Below are 9,838 nucleotides of genomic sequence, written 5' to 3' on the forward strand. Positions count from 1 at the left end.
TGGGGGTGAGAAGAGGAGCCCGAAGCAAAGGCAGTAGGTGCGTGGGGCACCAGGGCTGGCGAGCAGAGCAGGGTTGGAGGTGGGATGTGTCATGTGGTCACTTCTGGGGATGCTGGGGGCCCCAAGATGATCAGTGATAAGAAGCAAGTTGTGTCTTGCCTGAGGCTACTTCCTGTCCTCTGCCCCAGCCTCAGCCTCTGCTGAACAGATCAGAGTCCACTCTGGGGAAGGCCACAGCAGTTGTCTTTATTTGTTGCATTTATGTCAATGACTAAAGCCCGCAGTAATGCCCCGAAGGTTAGCAGCAGTGGGTGGCAGGAGAGAGTGGGGGAAGGGTATGCAGTCAAGTCCCTCTGACTTGGAGGGAGATGGGGACCCAAGGGTGGGCTTCGGAGCCCCACTTGTGGGTACTGATCATCTCATGCCCACCAGTCTCCCTGTGAACAGCAGAACAGGTGCTCAGGGTAAGTGTCTGCCCCAAGCTTTCCTGCCTCCAGGCTGCGGGAACACAAACCAGTGTCTTCACTCTGCATGGGCCTCAGGTTTCGAATCATAAAATAAAGTACTACCTAAAACATGGGGAGGGGGTATGTTTTGTACTTGACTAAGAGGGGACTACAGGGGCCTTGGTTTAGGGAAGAGTAGTGATCACTGTGGGGAGAGGAGGTTGGGTGGCAACAGAGGCTTCACCTAGCAGTGTTTCCTGGGGTCAGGTGGCAGTTGCAGGGACTCACAGGCCTGGGTGGACAGGGTTTACGCAGCAAGGAAAGGGTCTTGAGAGCTGGGACAAAGCAGGCCCCGCTCCCATGAACAGCAGCCTCTTCCTTTCCTGTGTCAGCATCTTCAAGAGGATGAGTCACTTTCTTGATTCCCACGACCCAAAGGCCAAGTGTAATTGCTCACCCACGACCCCCACTCTGATGTCTAGCATCATCCCAAGCGCTGCCCCCACCATCTCTACCTGCCCCCTCCAGCCTGTATCAGAGTCCTCCTGGGCTTGACCTCTCTGTACCCACAGCAATGGGCAAGGCCCCCTTTTACTCCCTCCCAGCACCCCTTTCCTCTGCACTTACACTATACTTCCCCCAAGCGCAGAGAATCAAGCTCCCACGGGCCCATGGCATGCCCACGTGGCAGTTCAGTGGGGCTGAAACACTCGATGCATCGTTCAGGAGGCCCCTCTGCAATCTGAGCAGGCCAGGAATTCTGTCTGCTGACTCTCCCAGTTGGCAGGATAGCCCCACCCACCCTCAGACTGGTCAGAGTCAGTCTAGAAGAAAAAGCCTCTGGCCAAGGCCGCCTTGTCTTGGGGACTTCCTCTGCCTGTCTCAGACTCTCAGTTTTCCTCCAGCAGCCCAAGGCCCCATTCCCAGATACCCCCAGACACCTCCATCTCTGGCAACTGTTGCCGTGACAACAGAGGTTCGGGAGGGTAGGGTGATTTATGAGGTCTCCCTGCCCTCCCCGCTTTCTCTCCTCCCTCCCAATTCTAACCCAAGCTGCTGGCCGTGCCCCTCCAGGCCTCCCTTTGGGGTGAGTGCCCTGTTAGTGTTGCTGGGTGTGGGGTGGGTGCTGTCTGACAGGCTTAATGCTGATGGAGCCTAGGGTGGCAAGCTGGCATAGAGATGGAGCGGGAAGAGGAGCAACTGGATTGGGTGGGAACTCAATTCTGGGGAAATTAACTAGCAGAGAAGGGACAGCTACCCTGACTCCTGCTGCAGACCCCTCAAACGGTGGGGAAGTGACCACCAGACGGGTCCTGCTCACATCACTTCCTTGTGCTCCTGCTTGGACTCCTTAATGACCTGAAGGGGACAGAGAAGGTGCCACAGTTAGGAGCTCACACAGACTCCAGGTCCACCACGGCTAGGCAATGTGACCTGGGACAAGTTCCCAGCCTTCCAACTTTTCTATGATAGTAACCAGCACGCCGCCATGCAGCAGTCAGAGGGAGAAACGAACTAATCCTGTCAAACAACTAGCAAACATCTGCCTGGCACATGCTGAGCTGCTGTTGTAAGATTAGCTAGTTCTGTTGCTGGTACGGTGGGGAGGGGATATGCCCAATCTCCTCTTCCCATTCTTCTGCCAGGTCCCTTTCACCAAGCTGAAAGTTGAAAGTTGGGAGTGAAAGTTGCTAAATTTAATTTTCTTTCTGTCTCCCCCAGGCCTGCTGTGGGGGCACTTGAGTCTGAGGGTGAGAAAGGGAGAAAGAAAGCCAGAGTCAGGACCCAGTCCCATGGCCTAAGCATCTAGGCTCCCCTTAGTGTAGGGACTGGGGAATGGAATTATATCTGGGCTCCTTCCCCTCTTCCAGAGCCTCCCAGAGGAACTCTTGGGAGTTATGGAGGACCTTCAATATGCCGGTCCAGGCTTTCTCCCAGAGCCTGCTGGGGCCAGAATCCTGGGCCTGCCCTCCTCACCTCTCCATCCCGCATCTCCACGGTCTTCACCACAATGTTCCTCTTGAGGTGGCCTTCTGACACGGACTTGGTGTCCAGGCTGGTTTCTGCAGACATGACGAGAGGAGGCCTCCATAGGCTATCAGGGCCCTAGACATCCTCTCCCACCCTTGGTTTCCCCCTGAGACCCCTAATCATGAGTACAAAAGCCTATCCAACCAGAGAAGTCCTAGGCTATCCCAGAGGGGCTGGCAACCTCCTAAGTCCCCATGGTGCCAAGCAAGCCCTCACTGCCCTGCTTGCTGTCCTGGCCTGGCTGTATTTCAGCCCCTCTGCAGTCCCTCACCTGGCCCCTGGCTCCCTGACAATCCAGCATCATGCCAAGGAAAGAGCATGTGGTTATTGAAGTCAGGCAGGCCAGAGCTTGAGTCCCAGCTCAGTCACACAACTACGGGTAAGTTAATTTACCTCTTCCAACCTCAGTGTCCTCATCTGCAAAATGGGGATGCTGCTGCCTACTTCTCTAGGTGGAAGTAATGAGTCAGTTAACTGAAATAATGTGTGTAAAACAATGGGCACATATTCATGTTCCGTACACATGGGTCCCTCTCCCGTTCCTCTTCCCTTTTCCTGCTTCTCTCTCCACTTCTCTAGGACCCTTTTCTGTCTGGTATGTGGCAGCACTGCCTCTACCTGGTCCTCTGGTTAACTCTTCTGATACTGAACTAAGTCCTAGGACATGCATGGCTAGTGTTCCTAAATTTCTAGTCCAGAAGAATTATTTTTTCCCTCAGCTGAGAATTATTTGAGGGCCACATACAAGTAAGAAGTAATTTATTCCCCCTTGCAGAGAGAAAAATATAACATGTCACACTCACTAATGTTTAATATTAAGAGCAGGGGACATAAAACTTTGTTCACTCCAAGAGAGCAGCAGTCTAGAGGGAAATAATCCTCTGGGCTGAATCATCCCTGAGCTGAACAACTGAGACTCAGGGACAGAGGGATCAGGCCAAGAGCTTGGCCGCCAGGCACTGTGAGACTCTAGGGGCCCTCCTGGTGATGGGAAAGAGGTGAGGCAGAAGCTGGTGTTTGCTCAGAGGCCCAGAGCATCTCAGCTGAGTACCCGAGGACTTAGCACCTTGAACACTGGCCAACTCTATTACTTTAATGTACATTTACCCTGTTCCAGGTCCTGGACTGGGCGCTGAGATTGCTGGGGAAATGACACAGGGTTGGCCCTTTAGGGAAACCTGGGAGGAGGGAGCTCAAGAAGATGGGGAAAGTGGGCTTGGTGAGCTTGCTCCCTATCAAGCTGAGAAAAGCACCACGTCTAAAAGGCAGGCAGCTAACCGAGAGCCGGCGGGGCTCCATCTACAACCTGGTGAGCCTGAATTGGTATAACTTGTATTGTGAGCCTTTTGAGATGTCTTGTGACCTTGTGACTTTCCCCTTCTTTGGTGCTTTTGCCCCCTGTAGTGACAAGCAGTTAAAAAAACACACAGACATCAAACACTCAGCTGGACAGGGATCTGAAGACAGGAGAGGGGTTAAGACCCTCACTCAGTTCTGCAGTGGAATGGGGAGTGGGCATGGGAGGAGGGACACAGGACAGAGCAGGACAGGAGTGGCTGCAAGCCCCACCTGGAATGCTCTGGGATGGTGTGTTCTGGCTGGAAGTTCTGCCGTGAATAATGAAGGTCCCCACAGAGAGCATGGGGCCCCTCTGCCCTGGTCCTCGGCCTCAGATCAGAAGAGCAACCCACAGGCCTGGGGGAGGGGGCGGGAATCCAACACCCTGCCCACAAAACCCCGTTCTACTGACCTCGGATCTGCAGGTTGGAGAAGGTCTGCACAGGAATGGTGATGCTGAAAGACAGCAGAAGGAGAGGGGTAACCAGCCTGCCAGAGGACTTTCCCAGGCCAGATCCTGGTCCAGGGTCATCATGATAGCTTCAAGGCCCTTTTCCTTGCCAGGAAGGGCGGACCCCATCTCTTAGCTTCTGCAGCAGCCAATGCACTCCTGGGGCTCTAAGAGCTCTGCGTGTTATAAGCAAGGGGAACATCTCCATTCAAAAGAGAGTGAGTGTTCTGAGGATGACAGAGGGGAGGGGAGAGCGGTGAAGAGAGTTCCCAGGAGGCAGAGGAGATTGGTCAGCAGAAAAGAAGTCCAGTCTTTGTTGGGAGGGTGGGGAGTGAGCCTTTTAGTTTGGAAGATAACCCAAGTCCTTATCCTAGGACCTGATCAGCATGGTCTGAATTGAATCCATTCATTCATTCATCAGGCATTTATGAATACCAACTGTGTGTTAGGTGAGCACTGTGCTGGGCACTGGGATAGGAGGGGACTGGTCACGAGGCTGAATAAGACAGTCCCTGATGGGGCTTCCCAGGTGGCGCAGTGGTAAAGAACACATCTGCCAAAGCAGGAGACACAAGAGACGTGGGTTCTATCCCTGGGTCGGGAAGACCCGCTGGAGAAGGAAATGGCAACTCACTCCAGTATTCTTGCCTGGGAAATCCCACGGACGTAGGAGCCTGATGGGCTACCGTCTATGGGAGTCGCAAAGAGTTGGACATGTCCGAGCACACATGCACGCGTGAAGGGAGCAAGGCGACTCTGGGGCGGGGCAGTAGGGCAGGCGGCCCGTCTGGGCTCACCGGTTCTCCTCGCCCTCCAGCAGCTTCCTGTAGGTGGCGATCTCGATGTCCAGGGCCAGCTTGACGTTGAGCAGGTCCTGGTATTCCTGCAGGTGGCGCGCCATCTCGTCCTTGAGGCTCTGCCCCTCTTCCTCCAGCCGGGCCAGCGCCTCCTGGTAACTCGCGGCCTCCCGCGCGTGGCGCTCCTCCTGCTCGCGCATCTGCCGCTCCAGGGACTCGTTCTGTGGGTGGAGCCGGACCGTTCCCCGAGGCCCCGCCCCAAGTGACTTTTCAGAGCTCCGCCCCCGGCCGGTCCTTCGGCATCTGCTAGGGCCTAGGTCCCCGGTCCCTGGGTCGCTCACCCCGTCCCCCTCCTCCGCCCGTGCTCACCGTGCCGCGCAAGGACTCCAGGTCGCAGGTCAAGGCCTGCAGCTGCCGCCGGTAGTCGTTGGCCTCGTGCTTGGCCTGGCGGAGCAGCTCCGCGTTGCGGGCGGCGGCGTCGTTCAGGTCCGCAAACTAGACGAGGAGAGGGCTTTATGCTGGGGTGCGGTCTGGGGCCGCAGATCGCGGGAGCTTAGTGGGCCCGGGGGGTTGGAACGCGGTCTGGAGGATCAGGGAGATGGACCGGACGGTAGGGTTGTTTTCCAGCCCACCCCACGCCATTGGGTGACAGACAACACTGCTACTTCTCTAGCATCTAGCTCAGATGATCTAGCCTGATGAGGGAACGCGTGAATGAGCAGAGGGTGCCACAGAGCCCAGACTCTCCAGTAGCTCCATCCTCGGGACTGAACCCTGTCCTCCTCGCTCACACACAGGGAGCTCTGGTGAGCAGAGACCAGGTTCTAATAACGAGGCTGAATAAGACAGTCCCTGATGGGGCTGTCCCTCAGCCTGCGCGGAATCCCTCATGGCTCCATCACGCCTTAACCTGCTCAGAACCATCACTGACTTCTGCCACTTACACTCCCCAGCTCCATGCCCTGGGCCAGGATCTCCGGGCCCCCACTTTTCTGTGCTTTATGGCCTCTGCTCAGGCTGTGTGCTGCACCCTGAATGCCCCTTTCTCTCTTCTCTTTATGTTCGTAGGCTGCCAGTCCCATCTGGCCCACTGCCCTCCCATGAAATCCATCCTGCTCCCACATTGCGTATAAACCCTGCCCTGCTGTGTTCTTCATAGACATCAGACTGAGTGACATCACATCTCCCTGCTCAGATGTGTCTTTGTATGCTGGGCAGAGCCTGGCATGCAGCGGATGTTCAATAACCCAGGATGCAGATGACAGAAGCATCAAGGCTAGGGACTTCCGTGGCAGTCCAGTGGTTAAAGCTCCACCCTTCCAATTCGGGGGGTGTGGGTTGATCCCTGGTCAAGGAACTAACATCCCACATGCTTCGAGGCATGACCAAAAAAGCCCCCCAGATAAACAGTTAAAAAAAAAAAAAAAGAATACAGGCTCTTAAGTGAGACAGCTAGGGTTAGAAATCCAGCTCTGTTGCTTAGGAGCTCTGTGAGTTTGGTCAAATTGGTTAACCTCTCTGGACTTTAGTTCTCTCATCTATCAAAGAACAGTACCTACTTCATGGTAAGATAATCCTTGCAAAGCACAGGGCCTGAAACACAAGAGTGTTGGCTAGTAGTCAATAGCAACAGATACTAATAAGTACTTATTGGAAGTAATAGTGCCTGTATGACCCGGGGCAAGTCGCCTCACTTCTTTAGTGAAGGTCAGTCACTCAGAGAGGATCCTCTCCCAGCTTTCTCCACCCTCCTTCCCGGATTCTTTTGTATGGAGCCAGGAGGGCTGCCTGGAGAAGGCAGGCTGCCCCAAAGTCAGGGTTACCTTGGACCGGTACCACTCCTCCGCCTCATGCATGTTGCTGGATGCCACTGCCTCATACTGTGTGCGGATCTCTCTCAGGGCCGCTGTGAGGTCAGGCTTGGCCACATCCATCTCCACGTGGACCTGCTGCTGGGCCAGCTGCTCCTGGAGCTCCCGCACCTCCTGGCCAGGGTGAGAGAAGGGTTGCCAGGCCTCAGGGACCAGTTGCAACTGGGGCTTCCCCATAGCGTCATGCTCTCTTCTGTCTGCCCCTTGGACACGGACGTTGGCTAGGGGAGATGGGATGCTCCTAGTTGGAGGAAATGGCATTGTCCAGGATAAGGGAAGAAGCGGGTTAGTTTGAGGGCCCCAGGGTGTCCTCCTCTCAGGCCCGGAAGTCAGGAGCGCTGGAAGCATGTCTGTGTTCTCATGAAAGAATGTCTGAGTCCTTGTGGTGTGGGTGTGCCCATGGGTTCCTGGGTTCCCTGAGCCCATGGATTCTGAATCTATTATCTGAAGTCAGAGCTCAGTGGGGTCTTTTTTTTTTTTTATGTATGGCTGTCATTTCAATGGAAATAGATGGCAGAGGGAGTGGAGTCATAAAGGCCAACTGTGTGACCTTAGCACATTCTTTAACCTCTCTGGGCTTCAGGGTTCTCTTCTGTGAAAAGGAGGTAACAGTGGAACCATCCCTCTCTCACAGGGCTGTAGTGAAGAAGAATGAGGGACAGGGCCGCTTTAAGTGGGGTGTGTGTCTAGGTGCCGGGGTGCTCTCTTACCCGCCTCTAGCTCTGCCGCCCTGTCTCTCTCTGCATGTCTTTCTCTGCCTCTCTCTCATTTTCTTTCTCTGTCAGTGTGTCCCTTTCTCTCTCTGAATATCTGTCTCTGTCTCCCCATCTCTTTCCCTCAATTCCAGTCTCTGGGTTGGCCTTTTTTCCCCTCTTTCCCGAACTTACCTCCTCGTGGATCTTCCTCAAGAACCGGATTTCCTCCTCCAGAGACTCAATCTTCCTCTCCAGATCCAGACGGGCCAGGGTGGCTTCATCTGCTTCCTGGAGCAGGGCGGGGCAAAGGGCCACTCTGACCCCAGCCCTGTCCTCTCTGCTCCCTAGTCTAATCTGATCCCTCCTTTTGCGGCTGGTGGGGGCAGGGAGCAGCACGTTGCTCTGGAGGGCTGGGCTTAGGGACTGTTTGGGTGGGCTGCCATCAATTTTCCCCCTCCCCGATCCCTCCCCACCACCCTGACCTGTCGATAGGCGGCCAGGTTGTTCTCAGCCTCCAGCCTCTGGTTGGTTTCATCCTGGAGCCTGGGGTAGGGAGATGCACTTCTGACGACTGTGGGAACCCCTCCCCTAATCTCCCTGCCAGAGAGATACTCCTCCAGCCCCAGGACCAGTGGAGCAGAAGGAGGAGTGAGGGGCAGAAGGATTCTAGACAGAGCCTTGGCCAGAAGGGTGAGCAGACAAGAGCCTGTGCTTTAAGTCATTACCAAGGTGCCTTATCAGGGTTGCTGCACCTGCTCCTGCTCACACAGTCGCTTCCACCAACCTATACTCACTCCTGCCATACACACACACACACACACACCACACACACATGTCTTCTTGCACTTGAAGTTACACATGCATACTCTGCCAGCTCGGCAAGGACCATGCCCCTGGCATTTCCTCTGACCTGCAGAAATGGGTTTATTAAGATCTCCACTTTACAGCTGTGCAAGTTGAAGCAGCTTAACTAGGGCCATAAGCTGGGGACAGGCGGAGTCCCCTGTGTTCTGAAGCCAGGCTTGCCTGCTATCTCCCCTACTGCCTGTACCCCAGCCCAGTCCTGATGTGCCCCCATCTTCCCTTCCAGTTCCTCCTCTAGACAGAGCTAAGAATATATTCCCTGTGAACAATCATGAGGCCCCGCAGTGAATAAAACTCAGAGAGCCTGCCCGCTAGGGTCCCTGACTGTCCGCTTTCCTCAGCGGGAAGGTGTGGATGGTACACCGGCTCCCTAGCAGGATTTTGGTAATCAGACTCTGGGCCTCATCGCAGGCCCTCCATCATCTGGGAACAGGATCGCCCTCCCTCCTAGAGGTGGGAAACTGGGGAGCAAGAAGGCAAAGCCCCGCCTGAGACCTGCAGGCGCCCCTCCCAGGACTCAGTCCTCCCAATTCAGGAGGCCCCTCTGCGGCTCCCCTCCTCACTTCTGCCTCAGGGTGCCCAGGTCCTGAGCCAGGTTGTCCCTCTCCACCTCGAGCCGGGTGCTGTTGGCGGTGAGTTGATCGAGCCGCAGGCGCAGCTCTCGCAGCTCCGCCTGGTAGACGTCGGCCAGCTTGGTGGGCTCCTTGGCCCGCAGCTGGTTGAGCTCGGCAGCCAGCGCCTTGTTCTGCTGCTCCAGGAAGCGCACCTTCTCAATGTAGCTGGCGAAGCGGTCATTGAGCTCCATCATCTCTGCCCTCTCGCTGGCCCGGGTCTCCTTGAAGCCGGAGTTGAGCGCCCCGGCCAGGGAGAAGTCCACCCGGGCCGGGAGTGGAGGCGGCATTCGAGCCAGGGACAGGCGGGTGCCGGGACCCAGGCGGCGGCCCCCCACCACCATCTCCGAGGAGGAGACGTAGGAGCGGCGAGTGGCTGAGGTGACCCGTCTCCTCTCCATCCTGGCCTCGCTCTGCCCACTCCTGAGATGTGCGGGCTTTAAGGAGGAGGGAACCGGCCTGGCACAGCCCAGGCTGCCCCTGGCAACGCCCCCTGGCATAGCCTGAGGGGGTGGTGCTGGGCCACAGCCCAGCCACAGGGAGAGTGCCTCTCACCCCACCGAGGCCACTGTGCCCTGAGGCAGGGCCACCAGAGCATGCCAGCCTCGGTCTGGCTCCAGACAGAGCTGCTAGTGGGCAGTTCCTGTGGCCGATGCTGTGTCTGAAACCCTGACCACTGGGCAAGCAGACCCTTTCTCTGGGACAGTGGGTCAGGGAAGGGCTGGACCAGATGA

The 9,838-nt window shown here is 56.1% G+C and overlaps 1 protein-coding gene across 1 annotated transcript; it reads right to left on the bottom strand.

Moving 5' to 3' along the window:
- Positions 1-238: 238 nt before the first annotated feature.
- Positions 239-9,505, bottom strand: GFAP (glial fibrillary acidic protein). The gene is made up of 9 exons (XM_055397637.2): positions 9,057-9,505; positions 8,112-8,172; positions 7,822-7,917; positions 6,887-7,048; positions 5,433-5,558; positions 5,064-5,284; positions 4,228-4,271; positions 2,424-2,509; positions 239-1,805 (listed from the first exon to the last, which is right to left on the bottom strand). Exons 1-9 carry the CDS (start codon positions 9,503-9,505, stop codon positions 1,764-1,766), a joined length of 1,287 nt encoding a protein of 428 aa, XP_055253612.2. The 3' UTR covers positions 239-1,763.
- Positions 9,506-9,838: the final 333 nt, after the last annotated feature.

The sequence above is a fragment of the Moschus berezovskii genome, chromosome 20 (genome assembly GCF_049115385.1).
Source record: "Moschus berezovskii isolate FMDL1 chromosome 20, NW_MosBer_1.0, whole genome shotgun sequence".
In the NCBI taxonomy this organism is placed as follows: domain Eukaryota; kingdom Metazoa; phylum Chordata; class Mammalia; order Artiodactyla; family Moschidae; genus Moschus; species Moschus berezovskii.

Bases quoted from the DNA above. Each gene is read 5' to 3' on its own strand.
- GFAP (XM_055397637.2), bottom strand. From the start codon at position 9,505: ATGGAGAGGAGACGGGTCACCTCAGCCACTCGCCGCTCCTACGTCTCC. The intron at 4,272-5,063 runs GTGAGCCCAGAC...GCTGTCTTTCAG, and splicing joins CTGGAGGGCGAGGAGAACCG to CATCACCATTCCTGTGCAGA. The intron at 2,510-4,227 runs GTCAGTAGAACG...TCATGTCTGCAG, and splicing joins CTCCAACCTGCAGATCCGAG to AAACCAGCCTGGACACCAAG.